Source organism: Fundulus heteroclitus, chromosome 20 (genome assembly GCF_011125445.2).
Source record: "Fundulus heteroclitus isolate FHET01 chromosome 20, MU-UCD_Fhet_4.1, whole genome shotgun sequence".
In the NCBI taxonomy this organism is placed as follows: Eukaryota; Metazoa; Chordata; class Actinopteri; order Cyprinodontiformes; family Fundulidae; genus Fundulus; species Fundulus heteroclitus.
Genome location: NC_046380.1, coordinates 38,478,285 through 38,505,868, shown reverse-complemented (window position 1 = coordinate 38,505,868; position 27,584 = coordinate 38,478,285). Strand labels below are relative to the sequence as shown.

Here is a 27,584-nt window from a genome sequence, read left to right as displayed (position 1 = left end):
TCAGGGCGAAAACTGTTGAGAAACCTAAACAAATAAATTTGAAAAATGTGTGAAATTTTAATTAAATCACTTATACAAAATACATACATATTCTATTGAAAAGCTTAAAATATTATTGATTTTTTTAAATGGTAATGCTCTATATTTTTGAAAGCAATAAAAAAAAAAATCCAGAATGCTTGTACATAGGTGTCTCTGAAGACATTTCAGTCCTCACCTACAAAGTTAGATTTTTAGAAATGACTTAGTGACTCAACTAGACCTTAGTGATTACTAATCTCTGTAGTGAAAAAAAATACCTGAAAAGATTTAATTTAGTTTCATCTTAAATGTTAGAGGTTTCAGTGCGTGCCAGAATTTCCAATTCTGCAGAGTAAACATGAAAATGAGAAAAGAGACAGAAATATTTTTGTGCATGGAAAAAACTGAACTTTGTTTGTTTGTTTTGTTTTACATTTTCCAAACATTATACTTATTACTTTCTGAGTATGCTATAACATAAAGCACACCGGTTAATCCCTATCCTATGGGGCATTCAAGTGTAGGCTCTATTTTGTCATATTTAAGATGGGGCCCCACCGTCATATTTCAGTCCCTATGACAGTTCATTCAGACAACCAAATGAGCAGATATAATTTTACTGCAGGGTATGAATGTAAAATCCCACTCACACATCCACGTAAATGGACGATAAACATGCAGGAGTCCTGTCCCTGTGCTGTTTGGATCATTTATTTACAGTCAGCGAGGAGGCTATTGACATCCAGAGGCTGCGAGCGCGCCCTACACACACACACACACACACACACAGCATCAGCGCAGCTAGTCAACAGTAAGCGCCTGGAGATGTTCAATGACAATAAGCTGTCTGTTAAAGCTGCGCCTGTGTGATTGTGTAGATTAGGGTGCAGAACGAGGGCTGTGACACAGGGACATTTGTATATGAAAAGTGGTCGGGGCGACAGATAGCATCTCGAGTTCGCTACCGCTCCTCTCTCCACTGGGCCCCGGGAGAATGGCTGTGTCAGAGCTCAGTGTTAACACTCTCGAGGGGGCGAGCTGGGTTTTTTTTTTTTTATTCAAATAAATAGACTCCCATTCTCTGGGGCAGCTCTGCCTGCTGCGAGCTGCTGTGATGAAAATGTCTGAGCTTGGCTGGGTGAGTGGAGGACTTACACAGGTCAGGGCCCATGGTCCCACTGAGGCTTGAAGGAGATTGCATCAGAGGTACCTGCAGATAGGATGCAGAGTAAAATCATCTCCAGAGATAACCTGAAATAGAGCCACTTTGAAGAGTACAGATGAGTCCTTCCTGTGAAGGCAGCTGCAGCTTTTCCTGTGGTGTTACACCCCAATATAAAATGATGTTTGAGGAGCATCCCAGCAAATCATCTCACATGAACCTGATGATTTACATTTAGTCAGAATTAGGGTTCTAACAAAAGATAGCTTGATATTTTTACACCAAAATGTGAAAAGGTGAAATCTGTTCAGATGCTGTCAGTATTTGACTTCGTGTGCTGAAGCAACTCCAAGCTGCAATCATATGAAGGTGTGTATCTTAAACCCGACGCTCTTATTTTGAAGTAAGAACGGAAGTAGTTCTTTAGCTAACCTGCGGTGTTGACGGAACTGGCTAATGACGACTTCTGGACGAGATGGCACACAACGTTGGCTTATGTAAGCACTAAAGAGCCAATCAGCACTTTCCGCGCCTTGCTAACAGTTAGCTGACAATGATGCTAGCATCTGCTTGTGGCTACTTTTTATCCTACATTCAAAATCCAGATTACTTTAATTTATAATTAATACAGATATTTAGAAGTTTATATTTTCTGCTCCATTTGTGCCAATTAACATCAACGGAATCACCGCCTGCTGGCAGAGCATAGGTATTACAGGTTTTTTTTCCAATTATTGGCACTTTTTTTTAAAACAAAGGAAAAAATATCCAGCTAAAATTGTTTACCAATGTAACTCATGCTTTAGTCTAATTAAATCTGAACAGAATTGTTTACGCTGAACAGATACTGTTTAAAACAGAGTTTGAGATTTATTAAATCGTTATTCTATTTGTTAAAATAAAAAGGCACGATGGAACCTCCAGAATTGGAAGCATTAAAAACTGCAATATATGTACAGGTCAAAACTGGATTCTTAGTTTTCCCAAAAAACACGGCTAAAAATCTCATCTCATTTATGTGAACCTAATATCTAGTTTGAATTCTTCTCAAGAACTGGATATATTGTTGCTCTCCTTGTCAGAATTTAACTAATCCTGTGTGTTCACAAATGAACTGGATGCATTAGATTTTTTTCCTGACTCTGAGTTGGATGGGGGCGGGCAGAAGATGAAAACAAAATGTGCCACATTAGCAGTGTATGTTTCTGTGTGTGTGTTTGTATTTGTCCCTGTGTGAATGGGTGGGTGGCTGCGCACAGTGTCACTAAGCATTCTTGTCAGAAATCTGACCTTTTACGCCATACATAATTAAGGAGGGACTTTTTGTTTATTTTCCTTAGCAGCTTGCCGAGTCAAAGCCAGTATAATTAGATCACCAATTACCATTTAATTAATTTCAGTGTGAAGTCTCATTTTGTCTGGGAACTGGAGTGAGCCCAAATGGTGAGGCAAACAAAGGCAAGGCTATTACCAGCCTGTCTGGCCTATTGTTGGAGCCTCTCTGTGTTTATGGCCAGGGAATATGGATGAAACATGAAACAAAGCCCGCTAATCCACAGGAAGAGAAGTCAACACGACAGCCTCCCTCTATTGATAGCATTGTGTCAGAAACACGCAAACCCAAGAGTAATTTATTTTCTTCATGTTTTTAGAATAACACGTCTTCTGCTGCCGTTTGTGTGCATGTGTGCAACGCCGCTGAAGTCCAAATCATTCGGGCAGACTCTGCCAAAAAAGCCAGAGTTCAATCTGCAAAACCCAAATACACATTGTGAGTGTTTGGACACGACTGTTTAAACGGGAGATTTACAAAACACATTTGTTACTAATTTTGGAGAGAGTAGGTTGCTACTTTTGTATCTGAGACAGAATGAAATAAAATAAAATAACTAAAGCTAATACTAAAGATGATGGTATCTAAATTATGGCATGTCAGTATTTATGTCATGCCCGCATAAAATCTGCTGGTTCTTGGTAGGGAGGAACAAGGATTTGAAATAATTTTTGATAATTAAAATAAACATTAACTGATGACATTAAACACCCCCCACTCACTTCCTGCGTTGCCACATTGGACTGACATTGTCTGATGCCGTAGGTCATCGAGCTGCTCAACAGTGTCATTACAGCTCTAAAGAAGTGTGCACCTAGGGATGTCAAAATAGTTGATAACTTGATATAATCTATGCTAAAAATGGATACTAATTTGTGTCAAAAACCAATAGAAACTAACCCAGCGACATTTGCCCAAATTGACGAACTTCTTTTGACCACAGCACTGCAATAACAGAGACACTCGGTCTTCCTAAAGTTTACACTCTGCTAACATGTTGAGTACAGCCAAAAAAACACATGTGATCATATTTTTCAACAAGACAAATGTTTCGCTCAGTGGAATTGTCTCTATGAGGTAGACAGACCAGAAACAAACTAAATGCTGATTGATGCCAAATGCTACGTTGTCGCGACAAGCTAACGTTATGGCACTGATGTTTGAGAGCAATGGTAAAAGGGTACTACAGCCCCTGTATCTGCAATAGTTAAGTGGTGAACCTTCTAGACAACAGAAGCTAATGCTGTCTGAATATTAACTTCATGGACAGCTTCAAAGTGGTCTGTCGGTCTGAGCTTCTCCGTCAAGATGTTCCTCTGCTTTGTTCTGTGGTATAAATCAGCTCAGGAAAATGTTAATCAACTGACTGGTCAGTCAGCTAATAAAGAGTGATGCAACAAAACAAACCAACGCACCCCTCTCCATTACTCCTCCGTCTAGTTGTAAAGGCATTGGAGACTAATGTGGCCTGACTGAAGCTGGCAATTAAAGTAGAAAAGGGTAGGAACCCGTAGTTGATCACAAAACAAAATATTATGCAAAGTTACCAGAAAGACAGAAATAGTACAGGACTGCTGTTTAATACATTTGCATGGACCAGTTCCTTGTTTACACTGTAAAAATACAGTTTCATAGGCGCCAGGTCCAGGTTTGTTTTGAAACACGGTTTATTTTAGTTTAGAGCGATCCTTTGTGTCCCTCAGAAACAACATTCATCTGTGTCTTCAGTAAATCGACATGCAGATGGAAGTACACATTTGTACACTAAAGATAAGCATTTATGATAAAATAATTTCATGACTGAATCAGAGGTAAACGCGTCCATAAAGGAAGTGTTATGTTGTCTGTTTTGCCAAACAGGGAAGTGACGCTCAAATTATAAATTTCTCTGAACGAGGGCTGAATGTTCCCTATTTATTGGTTTTCCCCAAATAAAGGAAGTTAAAGTTAAGTCTGTCATATTGTAATTAATCATATTTTTTGCTCCTAACCAGAAATAACCCTGTGTCTTTAAAAAAAATTTTGCTGCGGTGTCAAAAAGATAATTAAGTTAGAAATTTTAGCATTGTGACAATCCTACATCTAGCAGTTTGAAATTGTTTGTCTGGCAGCATTTTGGGCATTCAGTAGAGTCTGATGGATGGACAGACAAGATGCAATACATTGTGATAATAGCTCAGCTAGCTAACAATTAGCTGCTAATGTCTCTAAAATTGGCATCTGCTTCGGAACTGATCATTGCTACATTAAGGACTTATTTCTCAGTTTTATTAGGATAAGTCTCCATTTATCCCTCTGGTCAAATCGGATCCTACACTAAACACCTGGAATCTTTATGAAAACATCAAAGGGAGTTTTTTCAGTACTTTTCTGGCATTGGGACTAATGTACCATAGAAGGAATCAGACATAAGAACTTCAATAAATGGATTCATAACTGGAATAAATTATTGCTCACCGATTATAGATTATCTTAAAATTTTTATGATAAAATTTTAATTTATCTGTGTAAACAAAATAATAGGTATTTTAATCTTCCCTAAAATATTGTTGAAATCACATATTGTCTCATCTTGCGATATATCTGTGCCTCCTAAATCTGTCATCACTGCATCCCCGTAATGAGTTAAAATCCAACATCTGATTCCACACTATCAGCATGTAGGGCCCCTTTATTTGCTTTCTTATTATTTCACTTTCAGTATTTTCTCCATTTTCTTCTCACAGTCTTAAGTCATGTTTCATTTGGAAACTGGCCTCCTTCAGCAAATTAGCAATTAGAACAATTTTGCGGGAATATGTATATGTGTCATTAGTTTTCCTGCCAATTAATAGCTGGAGCATGGGGTCAGGCAAGAATTTTCCACTTGACTGCTGCTCCAGTACAGAGGCTTGGCTCTCGGCTCGGCGCTGCTGCGGCTCGTGGAAAAAAAAAGAAAAGAAAAAACATGCTATACCTTCGGAGCACTTGCCATAATTAGTTTACCTTGTAGCCATTATTTCTTAAATCCCTCTTTCGCCTCAGCTGACCCCACCCATCCCCTCTCACAGACCTTAGCGCTGAAACCAAAGACTCTCTTCAAAGTGCTGCCTGTGAAGACACTGTAGGTTCTTCCTAACATTGGCCATCATGGACCTAATGATGGAGGTCACTCAGGCCCAGTAGTTAATCATCAGATCACCTCTGTAGGCACCTCCTAATTAGAGTCCTCACAATACAATTCCAGCTTGTAATTAGCCCAGATTGGCTTCTTCCTGTGGCTTCCTTATTAGCAGGGCTGCTCAGCGGTAGGCAACAATCACACTGTCATTTCTCAGCGCTGTACCAGACGCCCGTCCTTCCGTCACATCTCAGCGCCCTCATGCTCTATGTGGCCGCGGTGGCAGGAGGGGTTGTCCAAATGGGACAGAGGATTAAACCGAGACAATGCAACTGAAAGGTGGATAACGCTGGTGTAATTACAAAACTAACTGTGCTGTGTCTGGGCTCCTTTTTTTTTCAGCTCAACCTCGTGTCCAACGTCACATTGTCCAAGTCGGCCCCCGAGGCCTCTCCTCCTCTGAGCCTCCCGCAGACCCCCACCACACCCACAGCGCCCCTCACACCCCTCTCGCAGGCCCACTCCGTCATCACAGCCAACAGCCTCCACAGCGTGGGGCCGATGCGACGGCGCTACTCAGAAAAGTACAACATGCCCATCTCTCCAGGTATGACAAACTTTAAGGTCTTTGTTGTATTTTTAGGAGACAAACAGACACAAGGTAGCATCTCATTTTGGGGAATAAGAAAAAAAGCTGCATAGTTTTCTCTTATACAACAAAAAATCTCAAAAGTGTCCTTCATTTGTGTTAAGTCCTCTTTACCCTGATGCCCTTAAATAAAATTCAGTACAACCAATCACCTTCAGAAGTCACCTCATTATTAAACCTACCCGTGTTTTATTTAATCTCTGTAACTAGAGTTGTCAGGAATCCAGCACTTCAACCTGGAAACCATCCCTATGGTGACACGTGTTGGTGGCAGCATCATGCTGTGGGGATGCAGTGATGTCAGAGTCAATGAGGAAATGAATAGGGATAAATACAGGGCAATACAAAAACAATGTTTAGAGGCAGCTAAAGAGTAGGGGCTGGGGTGGAGGTCAGCCTCCAGGCAGGACAACCACCCTAAACGTACAGCCAGAGCCCCAGAAAAATGGTTTAGAGCAAAGCATATTCACCTATTAAGAAGGCCTAGTCAAAGGCCAGAACTACAACTAATTAAATGCACTTTTCATATATTTCTTTGTTAGTCAATTATTTTCCTTCCACTTCATAGTTATTCACTTCTATAATGTTGCTTTAACACATTAACTCCCAATAAAATAGGTTTAAGTTTGGAATTGAAACGTGACAAATTCTGAAGCAGTCCAGAGTTACTGGATATACAGAGGATAATATTGTTATCAGTTTTGTTACACATGGTTTGTTTTTGTTCCCTGTGTGCAGATATCAGTCAGAACAAAGAGTTTTACATGAATGCAGATGTCAGGCCACCGTTCACCTATGCCTCACTAATAAGACAGGTAAGGAGCCCACTTCTTTTATTCTGATAAAGTGTCTGAAATATTTTGCATCCTACATCATCTCAGTTTAGTCCACTCTTTATTTCCCATATTTGAACAGTTTAGACAGTCGAGCATCCGCTCCATGTTCAAATAAATGCCAGAATAGATGCTGGCCTTAACTCAGACAGACCCATACAAGACGAGTCCGTTTGACTCTTCATTTTAGCCCCCACGATTGCTACCAAGTTCATTTTACACAACAGTAGGGACGAACCTGTTTTAAGATGCCCAGTCAATTATCGCTCGACCGCAGTAATCTGGGATCTCAGGCATTAATCTGAGCTGTCCATAATTGCCGCCCTGTAATCTGCCTGAGAAATGTTTTCGCTCGCCCCTCATTTACACCCACAAAGGAAAATGTATTCAAATCTGCCGTTTTAAATTAAAAGCGCTTCACACTTCCAGAAACAGGGCACACTCTGTGTTGTCTGTTTTTCTCAGGGGGAACTCGCACAGACATGCTTGGCTCTTTCTAAATTATTAATGGTTTTGCGAAGCGGGCAAAAGTGTAAATGTTTGTCTGTCCCTGTCACTGCTCCTCATCCAGGCAATCCTCGAATCCCCGGAAAAGCAGCTAACACTAAACGAAATCTACAACTGGTTCACACGAATGTTTGCATATTTTAGACGCAACGCAGCAACATGGAAGGTAAGTGTTGGTTGACTTTTTTTTTTTTTATCTTTTCTGAACATGCACCAAAAAAGGCGAAAAGCTAAAGAATAAGTCAGTAATAATAGCGTTATAAGCCCACATCTACCCAGATTCTAACAATGCACCGCCTATTCTGTCCAGGGGAACCACCCTTTATATAAACATGCGATCCAATAGAAAAAACAACCTGCATTTAGGGAAAAGAGAGTAAGAAAAATAAAACAGTCGTCACGTAATGCGTGTGTGGATGTGCTGCTGGTGGGTGGCATTGGTCAAACGTAGCGCTTCCCTGCCAACGAGTCCTGGCTGAGCCCCTCACACTCTTTTTTAGAAGGCAGCACTCCTCCTTGGCCCACAAACCCTCACATACAGAGCAGAAAGGCAGCGAGGAAACACTGAAGGCCCCCCTCTGAGCCAAGACTGATCAGTCACAAGCAGCTCGAACCACACCTCAAACATAAATACACACACACAGCATCACCACCCTGCTCCGCCCGTGTCCTCCATCAGCTCACACACTTGCTGACAGGCCTTCCATAGGGGCACGCTGGTGTTATAAACACTAGATTCCTCTCCCACTCTCCTGCTCCTGCAATAACAAAAGGATGATTTATGAACATCTCCTTTCCTTTTCTGTTCTTTTTTTTTGGGGGGGGGGGGGGGGGTTCTGAACCTTTAAATTGTAATCGCTCTTCCTGGCACTATGGTGAGGAAAGTCATAATGACGTTCTGGTCAGTAGAAATATTTTGTGTAACATGTTTGGGTGTCCGTATCCTGACCAGAACAGGCAGATTTTTAGGGGAAATAAGGTCATTTATTTCTGTGGGATAGCAACGGATTTTGCACGTTTTGAACTGTCGATACATATTCTAATGTTTCTTTAGAAAATATAGCACAACTAGGTATAAGAACAGGATCCAACAATTTTTTTTTTGCCTTCCAGCTGTGAGTGGCCAATAATTTGTCTATTTAATTGGCGTTATAAAATCAGCAGTGTCCTTATGGATCCAGGACAATGTAGATCAGAAGAGGGCAGAGCCACTCCTCAACGGGTCGATGTCCCGCAGGTTTTTGATTCGTTCCTGCTCCAGCATCTGATTCAGATCACTGACTCGCCTCCTTACTCTCTCACCAAGTTCTGCAGGAACCTTCTGAGGTGTCCTCAAGTGGGTAAAGCTCTAAAACTTGAAGAAGACAGAACCTCAAGGACAGGAACATGCCCCTTGGTAGATCCTTAGATTAGCTGAGATTTCCATAAGGCTGCTAACATTTCTGAATCCAGCCTGTTAATTAACAGATCGAGGCTGAAAAGGATAAAGAAGAGCAGTTTTGCTTTATTATGTTCAGCCTTACTGTTATCTGCTGAAAGCGTCGCTCTCTCTTGCTCTTTTCCAGCCTGAATGAACCGAAGACATGTCTCAACATGCCTTTAAAAATATAGTTTCCTTTCTAATGAGTATAAACACCTCATTGATACTGAAACTAGCTAAGAGAGTTTTCTTCCTGCAGTCACAACTTCCACAACAAAGAGTGTCATTAGCTCAACCAGATGCCTTTACTGATCAAGAAAAGATAGGGCAGACAGAAACTCATATATCCCGTCAGGATCCATCAAGCTGAAACTCGTCCTGTTAAAGCTAGCAGCTGATTTCTTACTTAAAGGACCATCCTTTAGTTTTATTGTTGTTCTGATTTATGTTTTATTAGTTTTCTGTTAACTTCTTTCCTATAATCACGTGTTTCATTGTACTGAACAAAACTTTTCTTCTCCCTGTTTTTTTTGTTTTGTTTTGTTCTTGTCTGTTTTGCATCGACTTCAGAACGCAGTCCGGCATAATCTTAGTCTTCACAAGTGTTTTGTGCGAGTAGAAAACGTAAAAGGGGCTGTGTGGACAGTCGACGAAATAGAGTTCCAAAAGAGACGGCCTCAAAAGATCAGCGGGTATGTTTGGCCTCTTTGAGCCCCGGCTAGCGTCTGTCTCACCGCTGACCCACGGGAAGAAGCTGCTGCCAAGCGCTGTCGCTCCATTTCATTGTCTGTGTGCCACAACGTCCAAAGTCCCCGCTTGCTTTGGCGTGCCCCCCCCTTCCACCTCAGCCCGCTTCTCATGCTTCCAGAAGCCTTTTGGTGATGCCTCATAACTCAAAATGGCTTATTTTCTCACCCTTCCCCCTCCTCCTTGTGTCTGTCTGTGTGTGTGTGCGTGTTTGTCCCTCATCTGTGCTGCCGATCACTGCATCTGCATCTGGCTGCCCCCCCCCCCTCCACACTCCATGCTGGCTTGCTTTCCCAGGGTGCCATTCGCACCAACCTTTCCCTGCATAAGTGCTTTGTGCGAGTAGAGGATGAGTTTGGGTCCTTTTGGACTGTTGATGATGAGGAGTTTAAGCGCGGCCGACACATTCAGCGAGGCCGCCCTCGGAAATGCACCGCTGAGAACTTTGAGGAGCTGCTCGTACAGTAAGCACCTCGGCCTGCACTGCTCCCACCCCCTCCTCCCCTCAGCTCCCCCCTGCATGACCCCCCCCCCCACCCCCACCCCCATGTTGCCATCATGCTTTTTGTGTTAAGCTCACCATCCATCATGCTTTCACGAAATCTGCCTCCATCAACCTGTTCTGCCTCCCCATGAAAAGCTAAGCGTTGTGTGGTATCATAGAGTGATTGAACATCTCAGAACTATAGCCTTAATATCCACATTACTACATCAGTAAATGTGTTTAGTTTAAAGTGCATTGATTCCTTTGATGAAACAAGATCCTGTATGTGAGGAATGCATGCGAGGTGAGACACGAGTCTGTGGTTGTAACTTAATTTTTCTGTTTGCAGAAGTCCAGCCCTAGTGAAGAACATTCAGACCAGCCTGGGCTATGGTCCAACTCTCTCTGCCGCCTTCCAGGTAAAAATAATAAGTGACTTCATCTCTTGCTGCTTCACTCACAACTTCGAGACAGAGAGAAATAAGTCTTCCTCTGTCTCCGCCGCCCAGGCTTTGTTTTTAAGGCGATGCTCTACCATGAGGAGAGTGACGGGCAATTGAGAAAGCGCTGACAACCCTCTTCCGTTTCACATTTTATGCTTTGGGTTTTGCTTTTCAGGCTTCAATGGCAGAAAACAACATACCTCTATACACTACTGCTTCCATTGGAAGTCCCACTCTCAACTCCCTGGCCAACGCCATCCGCGAGGAGATGAATGGAGCGATGGACCATGGAAACAGCAACGGGAGTGACAGCAGCCCGGGACGCTCGCCCCTGCCAGCTATGTGAGTGGCACGCACGCTTTCTACCAGCAGAACAGAGCCAGACGTGAAGGCAGGAAAATAAGCATGGCTGCATAGTCGCTGCCTTGGAAAAGTTTGCATCTCCTTTGATCTTTTTCACTTTTAGTCACGTTACAACCAAAACAATTACAATGTGTTTTAATGGGATTTCACGCGTGGCAGGTATTTTCTTGTTTCAGTTTTGACAAAGAGACGGACAGAAATGTAGCTTCTGTGTTCAGCATCTTTTACTCTGACAGGATAACTATCAGGCGTGCTCCTTACAGATCTGCAGCATAAGACGGCCCATTTCTATTTAGACATAGCAAAGGAAACGGCCAGCAAGAAGCTGCTCTAGTCAGATGTGAACTCTCTGGCCATCAGTCAAATTGCAGGGAAAACTGAGCACTGCACCTCGGCCTGACCAGACTATCCTCATTGTGAACCATGGCAGCATGATGCTGTGGGAAGGCTTTTCTTCCAAAGCTCATTCATTTGGTAGAATGGTCCGGTGAGCGTCCGTCCCCAGCCACCCTACACGACTGAGCGTGAGATATTCAGCCAGACAAACGGGCGGAAATCTCCGTCTCAAAAGACTGGCAGCTGTAATTGTCTCAGAATGTTGTTAGTCTGTCACAAACAAGATACACTGAGGTTTGTGGTTGTAATGTGACAAAACGAGGAGAGGTCCAAGGCGGAGGAATATTTTTGGAGGCCCCTGTAGGTGTAGTCAGAAAACACTTATTGTCCAGCCAGAACCCCGCTCTCTAAACGTGTTTACATGGCAACAGATCAGACAGCGAACGTCGTCAGAGGGGCAATAAATTAAAAGGGAGAGGAATCATATTAGAGCGGGGTGTCGGGTCATGGCCATCACGGCGGCAGGCCTCCCAGCACAAAAGGAAACTCCACCTTTTCGAAGCGTCCATGACCAGAACAGCCAGGAAGAGAAGACAGGAGCCCCCCCCCCCCCCGTGTTATTTTAACAGCAAGTTTATGAACTCTGCTTTATGCGTCCCGCTGGCTGTCAGAGGCTCAGCCATAATCAGCAGCCCAGTTTGTTCAAATATTTACAACATCTCAGAACGCAGAGTGACAGAGCGGCCGGCTCCGGCACGGCGCAACACGAGCTGCAACACATTCAGAAAGGCCTCTGGAAGAAAAACAACACAAAAGCATAATTAGTCTGGAGGACAATATCCAAGATTGTCCTGTAGGAAAGTTGCGGTCGGCCTGGAGACCACAGCTCCCCGTTCACTTGTCGTATAGGAGTGTCTGCTAAGTTGTTTGAAGCCTAAAATAATACCGCACACGCTGCATGGCTTCCAGATGTGGGGGCAGACCACCGATGAGCGGCGCGGGTAGACTGAGGGATGGCCTCCTGAAATGAAAGAGCTCAGGGGGAAAATTCTGCCTGAAAACAAGAAAGAGAGAGAGAGAAAGGTGCAGTAATAAGCTCCTGGCCAAATAGGGGAAAGTGCCATCCTTAATCACTGTGAACATAGCTCTGAGCGTGGCTGTGGAACAGGAAAGGCAGAGACAGGATGGGTGTGCTGGCCTAAAGGCAGCCTGCTTCTCCCTCTCTGCCCCTCAGCTTCTATGTTTAGGCTGATCCAGCCAGCTACTCCTGGAGCTCCTCTCCTCTGTAACTCAATATGTTGTTCTTTTGCTTTTAAACAAAGCAGGCTTGACTCCCTGTCTTTATACATTGGGAACGTGCAAAAGTCTTCACACCCTTGAAGCTTTTAACATGTTGCCTTCCAGACCAACAGAGTAATTGTACAGTGGAAGGAAAATTATACATGTATTATTTATTTAATTTTTTTTACAAATAAATTGGAGCATCATCCTTTAATCCCCCTGATTCTAGAAGCACCTTTTGCTGCAAAAAAAAATGTGATTATCATACAGAATACATGTGGAAGAAGGTGCTTTCATCAGACAAATGAGTTTTTGACCTACGTGCTAGGTGGAAGAAATGACCTGCACTCAACCATGAACACACTACCACCATGATGGAAGACACAGTGGAGGCACTGGCATGCTGTTTGAGGGGTTTTCTTCAGGTCAGACATGATAAAAGATGGAAAGAGTTAAATACAGAATAAAGAAAATCTGTTTGAGGCTCCAAAAAGGCTTGCGATTAAGGCTCTTATAAGTTCATGCCACTCTTTTCAGATGTACTGTGAAAGATGTTGAAAAGCATTTATCATTTTTCCTTTCACACCATAGCTATGCGCTGCTTTAAAAGTCTGTAATTGTGTCACAAAGAGCTGAAAAGGTTAATGCGTTTGAAGACTTTTATAAGACACGGTAAATAATGCAGAATCTGCGCTGTAAATAAGATCCAATATGCTGCGGAAATGTTTTTCTCGGACTCTTAGATACACTTTTGTCTGAACATCCCCTGCTGATGCTGCCATGTGTTTCCCACCTGTACCTGTGGGCCGCTGTCTGACAGGACACAGCTTTTTCACAGCGTGGAAACCAGAGCACCTCTCCTAAACTAGCAGACAAAAATCAAGTATCCAGAGAAAGCTAATTATGGGCAAAGTGTAGACTCAGCACGCAGTTCAATAGCATAATAATAACAATTTCATGTCTGCCCTGCAGCCACGCAGTCAGACCTCAGGCTACGGCACTTGTGGAGTTACTTTGATGTGAAAATGATAGAAAAGCTGACTTTACTTTTCCCTCCTTTTCATAATTTACACCAAAATATGTCAGCTCATTTGCATATGAGTGCCTCCATCACAATAGTTGCAAATCACACGAGGCATCCGGGTGTGAAAAAAAAAAAAGAATCAAATGTGGGCTTTTGTGAGGAGACGATGTGCCAGTTGTCCCTTGTTGTTGTAGTAAATGAGCCCGGCGCCTCATCCTGACACCCCTCAGCCTCCTCTGCAGCAGCCTGGCACCGCAGGTTAGAGCAGCGAGTCCCCTGCAGCTGCTCATAATGCTTTTCTTCTTCTCTCCTCTCTGCCACCACCAGGCCTCCTCTTCCCCTGCGCTTTATTCCTGCTCTGTTTCTGTAATGAGAAATTTGGCAGATCTCATCTCTTTAGTGTCTCTTTTGCCCAGGCTGTGAGCGGCGAGGAGGAGGAGGAGGAGGAGGAAGGGGGTGGGGGGGGTGGTTCGTGTTTTTGCCTTGTTTACAAGTGACAGCGTTATTATTCTCATAAGGGCTCTGTTTCTTATCGCTGTGTTGTGCCGAGTGGGCCGCTGCCTGTGTGCGCGCACGCCTCCCCTGCCAGCGCTTTTCTCCCCTTATTGACACTTGGTTGAAAATATGCATTAATTCTGGAGTTTAAAGCGTGTATGCCGGTGTCTGGTTGCTGTGTTTGCTTGAAGTTGATTAATGATAGAAGCCGGCTGCGGGTCATCCTCTGGAGACCCGCCTCGCAGGTTGTGCATGTTAACGAGCAGGAAGGGGAACACACAGTGCGCCGCTGATCCTCCGCCACCAGGAGGCTGACAACGGCAGAGTCCATTCGATCCGCCGCTCGTCTCACGTAGTTAATCTTCCTCATTTATCAATTCTAAGTGAATACCCTGTTGTCGCTTGCCATGGAAGTAAAAAGCCCGCAGCTTTGCCAGGGTTGGAATATCTCAAAAGAAAGCTGAAATTATCACGAGTTCCAGTAACCCCCCCCCCCCCCCCTCCACAGAAGCCAGACGTTTGTTTTTGTTCCCCTGCCTCCTCCTCTATAAACAGAATCAGTGCAGGTATCACTTTGTGTGCGGTGACAGCTGTTCTAGATGCTTTCGCTTCCAGAACTTCATACTTTTCCAAACTCCAACTTCTCTTGTTTTTTGGGGCCGTTTTGTAACTTTCTGGACGTATAAATTAAAATTATATACTAACCCTGCGCTATACGTAAGAAAGTAACAGTTTTCATCCCATCTCCCCACCCATCCCGCGCAGGCATCACATCAGCGTTAAGGAGGAACCACTGGACCCCGAAGACCACGACGGACCCCTCTCCCTGGTGACGACCGCCAACCACAGTCCGGATTTCGACCACCACAGAGATTACGACGACGACGTGGGCCACGACGACATGCTGTAAGGCCGAGACGGTGTGGATCCTCTGGGGGACGGAAACACCGGACTGCAGTCTCAGCCTCTCACATGTCTCCCAGCTGACGTTTTAGTGCCATTACAAAACATAGCAAGAACCCAGGGGGGGCGGGGGGGGGAAACACCCCCAATGAGGGGGCAGGGGGTGTTTTTTTTATTTCGGACAGCTTTCTACCTTTGATTTCAGTAAACGCTTAAAAAGTGAAACCTTCATTTGTACTGGTGTCGGACGGATCTGTTTGGTACTGAGGTGGGGGGCAACGTGTCTGCGATGGACCCTAGGCTGCGCAGCCATGACGGACTGCACTCAGCGGACTGCAAAAGAGGGGCTCTGTACTCCCCCCACCCCACCCTGCCAGCCACTCTCTGAGACACACACATGTGACCATAAACTGAAGAGAGAGATAAAGACGAGACATTTAATTTACACGGTGTGTGTGTGTGTGTGTGTGTGTGTGTGTGTGTGTGAGGGAGAGCGAATGAGTTCATTGTCACTGCCTTCAACACTTCTTATTGGTTTGATTCCATCAAAGGTGGGAGGGACTGTTTTGTTCTTTCAGGGGTTGGGGGGGGGGTCTCTTTTATTGTTTTTAAGAGGAGGGGTCCTAAAATATCATCCTGATGTGTCCTCTCCATTATTCAATGCTGTTTCACATGTTGCATCTTTATTTGTGATTATTTCTTGAAACTGATCAGACCTCATGCCCGTGCTGTGGAGATTCTGTGCGGTCGCCACTTTGATGATGAATGTTTATGATTTCCTCTCATGCTGTTCTTTTAAAAAAGCCACACACACGAAGCAGAATGTCAGATACCAAGTAGTATTTTTCTGTCATTTATTCCACTTTCTTTCCAAACAAAAAAAAAAAAGAAGAAGAAGAAGAAAAAAGCACCCTCCTCTGCGCCCCTCTCCCTCCTGCTCATGAAGTCCATTGGCAATGCACTACTCATAATGAAGGCTCTCTCCACGCATCAATGAAGTTTAATTTAAGATGCGAATGAATGACAGAGAAATCATGCAGGTTATGATTTATCCTTATGAAATTATTCTTTAAAACAGCCCCTCACGGCAGAGCGTGCTGAGCCGCAACACAATTTCTGATCACTTACAAGCTCCGGGTTTTTTTTTTAAAGCCAAATGAAAATGTCAGGTGTGCATCAGCAAGATAATGATTTAGACCAACTAATTGTGATTCCTGAACAGAGCCGTCGTTGTTAATCAAAGGCGCCTGCGTCCCCACGCCGTTATTCCATGCGGCGCTCGAGGATAAAGCCGCGCTCCCTGTAGTTTTTATTTATATCACGCGCATGACTAGTTGCGACTTTTGAGCGTTAATAACACGCACCCTGGATGGAACGCGGAGGATCCTGGCGCCGTCGAACATTTCCCGTTCCAGCATCCGACAGCAATATCAAACTGTACGCAGACGACTGTCTTCTCAGCGTCGCCCCAAATGTTAGAATTAGTGGATTTGTCATGCAGCAAAAAGAAATTCCAGCTTCCCCTGTTAGAAATAGGAAGCATTTCATTTCAAGACTGCAATCAACCACTTTAAATCTTTTATTTATTCTTAGTTTTATGTTTATTTTCTGTTACCTATGGCTTTTTTTGGTCAATATTTTTAATATCTTTTCTTGACTACCAAAGAGAAACTACAAAGTCAATGTTGTGCGTTCCATGTAGGCATGGGCCGGTTACCGGTATCAACATGTACTGATATCTTGAAGCCACTTAAGTTTTTTCCCCCATCATGCCATTTTTATGGTATTGTCCTTTTAATGAAACCAGAAATAAAGTCCAAGAGGGAATCATTACAAGGTTTTCTATGGCTGCAGGAAGCATAAATTGGTGGGAAGGTGGCTGAAAGTAAGGCCCGTTTCACACATGCGTAAAATACCAATTCAGCTGTTTGGAAATATTTGCAGTCGATAAGTTTTGCTTTTCGGTTTCAAATAAATGCGTTTTAAATTATGTGCTGCAATTTTGCCAAAACTCCAGGATACAGTGAAAGTGTGCTGTTTTCACCGTAAGTCTTCATGGAGTGAGACCGGTCCATGCCTGGTTCCATGCGATAGCAAATAAGGCCAAATATGTCTTCTCCGTTCGCTCCGCCACCCGACCATCTCAGCAGCGCTGACAGATGGAATCAAAGGAAAATGCTCCTCTAAACGGCATCTTTATTCTTTTTATTATTATTATTATTATTTTAAACCAAAGGGGTTGATTGAAAAAGGGGGAACTGCAGTGAGGCTTTGCAGTGACCAAAACTGAACGGGAGGAGCTGACAGGGTGGCTACATGATGACCAAATGGGAGAGATGTTTTCTCTTTGGGGCCAGTGAGTGGGAACAAAACAAAGGGAGGAGATCTTTGCTTGGGAGCAGGTTTGTGTGCCGAAAAATAAAAGCTGATGACTAAAAAGGATACCGGTCAATGGAAAAACAATGTGAACCAATTCATGTGCTTCAACTGGACCACACAATGATTCTCTTCCTTTATTCCTTCTCTTTGTATCCTCTAAATGATTGTATACCACTTTCAAGTTTTTTTTTTGTTTTGTTTTGGTCAAGACTTTGATTGTGTTTAGTTTCTGTCAACGTATTTGCTTTTTATATTAAAAAAACACTCCTGTCAACTAATAAGCTGGGTACCAGGTACTTTATGGCAGTTATTGCTTTTGTCCTGTTAAAGGTCACTGCTCATTAACTAATAAGGAGAAGGCCCATCTGCGGTTCTCCAGAAGATGTATTTAATATCCAGGCAGCTGTGGGACGGGTCAGTTCCAGCCGGGCTGGGATCGTGAGAACGGGGCCGAGCTCAGCCACAGAGCCTCGGCCGTCGGGCCCCCGTTTGTTTTGGGATTCGTAACATTGAGGGAAAAAGGCTCTGGTAGACTGGATCACTCTCAGCATGTGTAGCTTGACATTACTAAAGATAACAGCATGAGAAAACGGTTAGGGCGCATACCTCGGCTCAAACCTATAGGGAATGATTCAGTTTGGTGAGGAAAACAAACGTTTCACTCGGTCGCACTTAGCCGTGCGGCTTGCATGTGCGGTCTGACGCTGCAGGGAGAAAACGACTAACAAGGAACGAAATGGGAGCTTCTTCTTCACACCGACGGTCCCCGGTCCTTTTCAAAGATCTGATTTAACGTGAAGTCTGCGGCACCGCTCGTCCCGTCCAAGGCTCGGTCTTCTCTAAGCCGATGGGTTGTTTTAAGCTTCAGCTTTTTCTCCTCTCTCTCCCTCTGAGATCACATCCGGTTGCTTCATCGCGTCTGCTTTGTATTAAGTATGAGATAAAATAAAATAAAAAAACTGCTGTATGTATCTGAATAGCAAGTTGCTGCAAATGTATTTTACTTAGTAATCCTTGCTTTACAACAAAACGAAATGGAAAAAAAAAATCCTGGTGGGTGGGAATGGGTGGGGGGGGTGGGGGGTTCCAGATTTTGGATTTTAAACTGTATTATAAGAAAACAGATTTTTCTCTGTTATCACTGACCTGAGCATTTTGTACAGATTTCTTTCCCTGTTTGTGTTGAGCTGTTTTTGATACTTCCTTCTGATGGTCCAACCACTGCCTCCTGTGGCTCTGTGTTAAAGACGGACCTGCTCCACAGGCAGGTGCATTTCCGCTCCCAGACGGAGGAACATTGCATGACTAATCCCAGGGTCACAGAGATTGTGGGGGGGGGGGGGGGGGGGGGGGCTGCTCAGTAATAATATAAGGGTGTATCAATCGAATAATATTTTATATGAAATTATTAGGAAAAAGGAAGAAAAATATGCAGTGCCAAGGTGTAAAGAATATTATTAAAAGCTCTTTTTTTTCTGCCCTCTTTCATGATTCTTTTCCACCCTCGCATCAAAGATGTGACCTCGTCCATGTCATGTAGATTAAACACACGTTTCGTTAGATCCTTCTCCCCTAAAGTGGTCGTTGTCAGAGTGAAACCAAGCACAGCAGGCAGGTCGCAGGCTTTATGCTGCCGGAGTGTAACGCCCTGCAAACTGCAGATCCCCTAAATATCACACACACACACACACACACACACACACACACACACACACACACACACACACACACTGAACATGCCATCGCCTCATCCATCACCACCATCCAGTCTGCCATCATTCTGTCCCCCTTTTCTCCAGCTCTCACATCACACTTTTGTTTCTTTTAAGACAGGGAGGGGCGGGGGGGAGAGGGGCGGGGGGGGGGAGCCCAGGAGCTGTCACAGTGCTCTCATCCTGCAGAAGCGTTTCCGTTTCTTTTCTTGTTGCCTTTTAATATGTTCTCTGTAGTTTTGCCTTTTCCCCCTCCTATGTTTTTTTTTTTTTAATAGAGGAATATGATTACTCATCACTTCCATGAGTCTGTAACCTCATCATTCCTTGTCTGTTGGGTGCAGACCGATCTGTTGTAGTCAGTGGCCATGACTGACGTGAGCATTCTTAACATGCAATAAAATGCTGGTTGTGCAAATTGTTCCTGCTTGTCTGATTAAGTCATTTTTTTTTAGTCATGTCGAAGCTTAATAAAAGTCATGTTTTGGTTCGAATCAAACGGGATCATCTGAAAACGTTTCCACCTCTTTCACCTTTTAACACGTTGGTGTCTTTTCATCCTTTTTACCGAGCTGTACCCCAAGCTGAACAGTACAGCCTTCCTGAAGTATTCACGCTGCTTGAACTTTTTCACATTTGCCACATTAGCACTAGGGCTGCACAATAATAGGAAAACCCTGAGATGTTTTTTGTAAAAGTTGAGATAACTCAAAGATGTGTCTGTTTTTCTGCTTTGTGTTCATATCAGTTAAAGATCCCAGAGAGTGAGTTCTGCATGTAGCTATTGAAAAAAAGAAGTTTCTTCATCTAAACAAGGATTCATTGAGAATGCAGATGCTGGCAGAAATCTGCTGACCATCTCTTTAGCATCTAAAAGAATCGTATTTTTTATTGAACGACAATTGTCACCAAGTATGTTACAGAAATAGAGCCTAAATCTGTGGTACCTATAGAATTAGCCAACGTTGTTCCAGTCAGGGCAGCTCAGCGCTATCAGCATGTTGCGTAAAGTGACTCAGTCATCAACAAAATTAAAAGTATTTTTAGTCCAACACTAAGTAGATCCTAATTGGTTAGTGGAAAAACATACACATAGTTCAAAAGTAATTGTAAATAAAAATATAAATAGTGTGATGACCATTTTCAACTTCAGCTGCCTTTACAGTGATGCCCTTAACTAAATTCTATGGTCTAGAGTCTAGAACCAATTGATAAATGGAGTCCATTCAGGTTGCATCAGTAAGGATCAGTTTTAAGGTTTTACCAGAGATTCTCAGTGGGATTTAGGTCTGAACTTCAAGCCATTCTAACACATGAATATGCTTTGATCATCCTTATGAAAATGAAAACGAAGCATTTTTATTGGTACTTCATAATTGATTCTACGATGCAGTTTAAACATATGTTGCATTTTTATTTAACAGTTGAAATTTCCTGGGTTGAAGCTGAAAAAGTTAACAGAATGTGGGTGAAGTGTCCTGCCCAAGTACACAACGACAGAGACAGTCAGTGCAGGGGATCGAACCGGCAACCCGCCAATTGCAAGACAAACTCCCTAACTTCTGTGCCACATTTGGTTGCCTACCTTCTAAAACTTCATCTGCCAATCTGTAGCTTGTTAAATGGGACAGACACAATATTACACTCCCTTCTTATATTCAGCATGTTGCTAACGAATGTAAAAGTACAACAGCTACCACTGTTTAGCTTAAACTGCTGCAGTCAGCAAATTTTCATACTTGGTGCTTGAACCTGTTGATCTCGGATGTTTTCAAATCCAACTTTGGATGGGAGGTATATTGAATGCAACATAAACCTGGGGCTCAGACTGACTGCGGGTTACGGTCCTGATCCAGTGAGGACTTTCCACAAACCCCCGCTCACACTGCTGTGGACAAGTTAACGAGGTCCTTTCTGGTGCTGTCCCTTATAAATGATTAAAAAAACTGCTATGGTTTTCATTTTTTAGGGCAGAACTTGTTATCACTGCGCATAAATGTCCTATTATATCCTCCAATAGCCCCTCTGTTTCCTCATGTGTTTGTGTTTCCATTTTGTTTACATTAGTCAAGTTAGCGTAAGTTGGTTAGGTGATTTTATGCTGAAATTGATTGGGATTCACCGGAACCTTCTGCTGCCTAGCGCCTGACGTTTCCTGTTTGGCTCGTTAAATTCAGGAGCTTGATCCAGGGGCTGCGGCGGCATTCGGCCAAACCTCCATGCAGAATTTTTTTGCAGCGCCGCACGGCCTTGGTAACCAGGCCCACAGTGCATTGTGGCTGACGTGAGTGTACGCCCTGATTTTAATGATTTCAGTTCTTTGCGGCGTCTGCACCGTATTTAGTGTGAGTCAGACCTAAGCAGTTCACTTCATCACAGTTAATGTGTTTGTATTTACTTTGCAATATTGTTTAAATTCATCACAAAAAACATTTAAATGGTTTGAGGTTAGGGTTATAACTAGTTTAAGGCGTATATACTTTACGAGACCCTATATTAATGATTAGAAGTTATTTTTTTTTACCTTAAGGTCCACCTCAATGCTGTTTTGTTCAAGATTTTTTACCGTTCCATGCCGATTTGTGTTTGTTGCCCCTCTAAACCCAAAGCCCTTAAATCACATCATAATTAAGGAGACAGTTTAACTATCTCCTCTGAACAGCAATTTAGGACACTGTCGTTGATATGCTGTAAATTGTAACTGCATTAAAATTTCAGGAATAACAGCAACATGGAGCGGGGAGCTGAAGCTGACGACTCACACTGATATTTTTAATTTTTCTTTAACGACGGAGGTGCGAGGTCGCGTTAGCCACTAAACAGGAGACAGAGATCAAGTCTAAGCACTTTTAATCTTGTGAAACAAGCAATTACAAATAGTTGCATTGATTTGTTAAAAAGCTTCTGGGGGCATAAATCGTTGCTTGCTTAGCTTCTTTCTGGAAAACATAAATGTCAAGTGTGTTATTAATAAAGGCCTGTGAGAGATAAGATTTAATGGAAAAGATATAAAATTGGCAGCTTTTTTTTTTTTTCCTGGGGGCAATATTTCACAGAACGCTGCGGTTTTTGTGTATCCGTGTTGTTTTCATGCGCCTGATCACAAACCGGTCACATCGTAAGAAGTTTAAGGATGCAAAGACATCGGAGAGGAAGCGTGGAGGAAACAACGTGGTTATTATGGTATGTGGTACTTTGTGTTCAGGTTTAGACTGAGTCTGGGGTTTTACAGAAAGACTTCCACGCTGACCTTCTCTATTTGAGTCCTACTCACCATAAAGATGGATGAAATATGGGACGATTAATTCTGATGCAGGAAGTCAAAACTGCTCCCAACCAGATAAATCTGAAGTTCTCAGCAGACTGCTGGCAACACATCAGACTAAATGAATATAGAATCTGACCGAAATGTTTCTCTAAATGAACTTAGTTTTGTTCTGATTTGTGTGAATTTCTCACATAATTTAACGATGCATTTTGCTCCTATGATCAAACCATCCTTTAGCTGATAAAGAGAAAAATGAATCCCTGAAGTGGACGCTCATGACTTCAGGATTTGGTGCCAGGATGTGGCTCCACATAGGCTGGTGGATGTTGTCCCACAGAGAGTTTGCCCTTTTTTTATTTCTTTTTTTTTAAATCAACACGAGTTTTGTTGTGTTGGGAAATGATTTTCCAGGCGCAGCGTCCTGTTTATGCACACACACAGAGAAAAACCTTTCTGTATACGTTTCCTGTGCCAAGATGAAAGCCCGTGTTGAGGTGGAGCCCTGGAATCAGTGAAGATGTGTGGCGCTTGTTAGGAGTTGTTCATTTACTTAATTCTTTCCTTTCACGTTGCTAGCAGCTTATTTAGAAAGAGAAAGACAGAACATCCTCTTTCCTCTGCAACATTATTCGATTTCTTTTGAACCTATTTGGCAGCACAAGCAAGATGCCAAATACACCAGGAACAGACTTTTAGGTTAAACCTGATCAAACTAACTTGATTGTTCCAATCTTGTCTGCTATAGGTTTGACAATCCATCTATTTTCTTTATTTTAAATTAGTTTTCATCAGATGTCTTTCATTCTTGTCGAGTTTGTAGAATGTGCCAGTCTTCTTAAATAAAAAATGAAGGCATTATTAAAAACCAATAGGTGCAATTTCTGCTGTTTACCAACAGAGGATAGTCCAGAAAGTTAGCCAGTCCATAAGTATGATGTTGACAATGTTGTCGTCTTCAAACTCTTTTTCATCTTTAATAGTCTCAAAAATTAAATAGTGAAGCCTCTTTAGTATTTTATACAGATCACCACAGTTTGCTGTGATAAATCAGGACGGCTCTGAGAGTCGGTCCTTGAAGGGTTCAATGGGAAAACAGCTAAGAACTAGTTTGGTTTTCCACAGTCAGAGAGTCACTGTAATTAACAGCATATTAAAGCTTGTATATTTGATTCATATCTCTATGAGGGTAGATTTTCTTTTTTTTTTTTTTTCAAAGAGGCAGGTTTACAGGTTAATAATGTATGGAAGATAATAGCCGGCTGACTGAAAATGCATGGAAGGCTGCGGGTGTAAAGACACAGGCTGCGTAACAAAGATTAAATGCGTGAAATAACACCAACACTGCTTTTTCCTGTAAATGTTCTTTCTTTACATTAATGGATGAATTATCTGCAGTGGGAAACCCGCAAGTGAAAGGCTGCTTCGCAATGTCTCTGAATCCAGCCTGTCTTACTAACTGAGTGACATCAAGACAGTAAAAGTGGCAGAGCTTCAGATGCACCTCTTTAAATTGGATTTATTTTGAAAAGTTCATTCATTTCAGTAACTCAGTTCTCTGTAATTTGCTGTAATTCACTTACCAGGTAATTATAAGAAATTGACCAATTAAAGTAAAATATGAAAGTATCTGACCTTTATTACAACAACCTCAATAATGTTTTTGTTGTATACTTTTAGCATTAGTTGCTGGTGAAGATTCTCAGTCATCCAGGTCATGATCATTCAAAAGAAAAAAGTTAAAAACCAAAAAACTGGATATTTTCTGAAATTTGAAGATGTTTTGCTTCCCATCCAGAAAGCTTTCTCAATTCAAATGTCTGGAGTAGTGTTGAGTTCCAAGCTTTATATTATTGACCAAAAAAGTCCACACTACTCCAGACATTTGAATTGAGAAAGCTTTCTGGATGGGAAGCGAAACGTCTTCAAATTTCGGAAGAAGTCCAGTTGTTTGGTGTTTAACCTTTTTTTGGAATTTAGCATTAGTTGCATTAATGAGGCTGAGACAACAATGGTCACCCAACCACTTCCCACTTGTCCAGAAACCACTCAGGTGTAAAGTGAAGGTCACGGCTTGAAGACGCCAACGGACCAAATCATCTGCAAAAAGCAAAGAGGAGACCCCGAGGTTCCCAAACCAGATGGTTTCTTCTCCAAGACAACGCCTCAAGATCCTAGCAAGGAAGACCACAAACAGGATCGGTGCCCAGGTGCTGTCCTGGAAGAGTCCAACTTACACTGGGAACTAATTAGAGTTTTTGTTAGTAATGTAGACACCGGTCTCACTTTGGATATACAATGAAACCCAGCTACACATCCCCACAGCACCTCCCAAAAATACTTTGAGGGACCTAACCTCCTCCAAAGACCTCAGTTACTGTGTGAGGGTAAATATCTGGTCTTCTGATCCATGACCAGGACTAAAGCCACATTTAACATGTCACACAGGCTTTTCCAGACAGGTTGAATGTTGTGATCCCTCGATCTTTGAAACACGCTCCCCTATTCCTAAAAACTAGACCCACCATCCCATCCAGCTACTGTACTGGTAGACGCTTTACCCATCGTGCATGCAAGATTAAAGAGGCATGTCAACCAAGACGGACCAAAAACTTTCAAGCCTTCACCACAGATCTAGTTGACGGCTTCAGCAGCCTCTGTCATGGTAATAGACTCGCCTTCCTTCGCGTCATCAAACACCGCCTCCTCCGTGGAGGACACGGCTTGATTGAGGAGCTCCTTAAAGTGCTCCTTCCACCAACAGCCGCCTCCAAACCATACGCAGCCTGGACACGTCCCCATTTTCCCTCTCTGAGTCATCAAGTGGTTTTCCAGAACCCAAATCGCCTTTGCCACACAAGCCACAGTCCTTCTGGCCACTCAGTACCTGTCTGCTGCCTCGTTAAAAACCAGCCAAGCCTTAGGCTGTATTTATTTGTTTTTATTTAACAGGCACAATGCAGATTGTCGTGTAAGTGTGCCAGATTCAGCCACACAGGCTAATTTTCATCTGTAGTTCCTGACAGGTTGATGTCATAAAACACGATTAAAACACAAAATCAAGACATTTGTCACATTACAGTATATTCAATTTTGCTCGTGGAAAATGTTTCATGCGCAATCACATTCACCTCAAGTGCGGATCATACTATTGGCTTGTGCGAGGAATCTAAACTGCAATAAATGACAAACAAAGCTTGTAAGTAATTGCGTTGTTTTTTTGCAAACATCCTCGCCACCATTATCACCAGATTGTGGCTAATTTTAGCCATTAATCAGAAATGATGCTGTTAACCTGAAGCCATGCTCTGCTGCTCCACCCTGCCCCACGCGCGCCACATAGATCAGTCATATTGCGAAGCCCTTGTACGATTGCGAAAACAAACGCGGCTGACTGCTGCTCTCTTCATTCTAATTAAAGCGCCGCACAGCCTCATCCATTCACACAAGAGCTTCAGTCAAAAAGTCAAAGCTGGCAAACTCCCAACATTGCAGCGGGCCAATTAGCAGTCCTGCAGTGTTTGTTATTCATGGTTTGATGTAGAAATTTGTTTATTAAGATGGGCTGCAGGCGCTGGTGTGCAGCAGACCCGCTTGTAATTAGATTCCAATTATTTGTCTGTTTCTGATATTGTAAACTGGCACTTACCACATCAGTTAAATTGACACACTGCACTGCTTGGTTTACTCTGTAATTAAAATGTGTTCTGTTAATTAGATGATGACCACTTTATTCCAGGGCTCTTGTGTTTGGGCTCCTCGGCGGCACGCTGTTTGGATCACGAGCTGCCAGACGCTTCCCTAATCAGCCCTTGTTTTGTTTCAATTACCACCTGCTGTTCAAAAGGCATGCCTCGCTGGCCCCCGCCCCTACATGCACACACAAATACACACACACGTGCGCGCCGATCTGCACAACAATACGGCGAGGCCTGCTTTTCTTCCAGCTCCAACACAACAATCAGGAACTCTCTGCTGGACCTGCTTTGTTCTTTATTAGACGGCACCGCTAGGTTTCAAAGAGGAGAAGCAATTAAAAGGGGAACTAAAGGAAGATGAAAGCGTAACAGTGCTTATCACATCAGTTAGCAGGCCCCGTGTGAGCAGCCAATGGTGGTAGTGCTAAATGAGTAAATAGCTCAGATGTCTCCTTTGGTTGGAAAATGAGGGTGAAGGGTGGGGGAGACGTTGAATCAATGAAGGGTTGGCTAAGTTAGGAAGACTTCTAATAAGATGAAGGTGCTGTGATGAACCTAAAGGTGAAGGTTCTGTCAGCTACTACACCTGGGACAGCACAAAGAACCAACAGCCTAGGATCTCCTTTCGGCTGCTTTGGTTTGTCCAATTACCAAACACCAATTACAGACGACACAAAGAGATTCTACAGGTGTATGCCATCAAAGTAGAAAAATCATTTAAAAGTTCACTTAGTTCAGAGGTTCAGTTTATGTCATCAAACCGTTAATAAATCAAAAGGAACTTAATTAGATTTTAAAAAACAGGGTTTTCTACCTTGGCCTGTGAGAAAACCTAATTCCTCCTCTTTTTAAATCATCAAGTAACCATTAACAGTTATTTTTGGCCCAGGTTCACCGGCCACACCAGCCCAGTTTCTGACGACTGCTGGGCCTGAAGAATCAAGAAATCACTCCAACAGCATCTGTCTAACAACATAAAGAATATCGGAAAATCTCAAAAAGGAATTCAACATGCCCCAATCAAAGGAACATTAAGAACAGATTAGACACAATCACGACATTTATAAATTTGGGACTCCAATGAAGCACTGAAGGCTTCATGGAACACATGGAACCAATGGAACCAATGGTGGAATCCCCCCACCCCCCACCCCAAAGACGCTGACCTATCATTGTTATCCAGGACTCATCCAGGAGGCAACAAAACGACCAATAACAAAACCTAAAGCTCTGCAGACCTCACCTGACTTAATTCAGGTCAGCGTTCTTGCTTCAAAAAGAAAGAGGATGCTGGGAAAAAAATGGCTTACTCCCATTTGCTAAGAAAGGGAATGTGGCATTTTTTTCTTAAATGGAAGTCATGACTTTGCAAATAAACAGAAAAAACAAACAAACGTAAACTTTTAAATGTTATTCTAATGTATTGAGA

General features: G+C 42.9%; 1 protein-coding gene across 8 annotated transcripts in view; it reads left to right on the top strand.

The window, feature by feature from the left end:
* The window catches only part of foxp1b (forkhead box P1b), a 222,015-nt gene extending 204,903 nt beyond the window's left edge, over positions 1–17,112 (top strand). For all 8 annotated transcript variants that reach the window (XM_036124578.1, XM_036124581.1, XM_036124579.1 and 5 more), the window contains 7 exons: positions 6,019–6,223; positions 7,004–7,080; positions 7,670–7,771; positions 9,596–9,717; positions 10,606–10,675; positions 10,875–11,041; positions 14,964–17,112. In XM_036124578.1, coding sequence (XP_035980471.1) covers positions 6,019–6,223; positions 7,004–7,080; positions 7,670–7,771; positions 9,596–9,717; positions 10,606–10,675; positions 10,875–11,041; positions 14,964–15,108 — 888 coding nt within the window. In that variant the 3' untranslated portion in view covers positions 15,109–17,112. The remainder of the gene's footprint in view (positions 1–6,018; positions 6,224–7,003; positions 7,081–7,669; positions 7,772–9,595; positions 9,718–10,605; positions 10,676–10,874; positions 11,042–14,963) is intronic.
* The last annotated feature ends 10,472 nt before the right edge of the window (positions 17,113–27,584 follow it).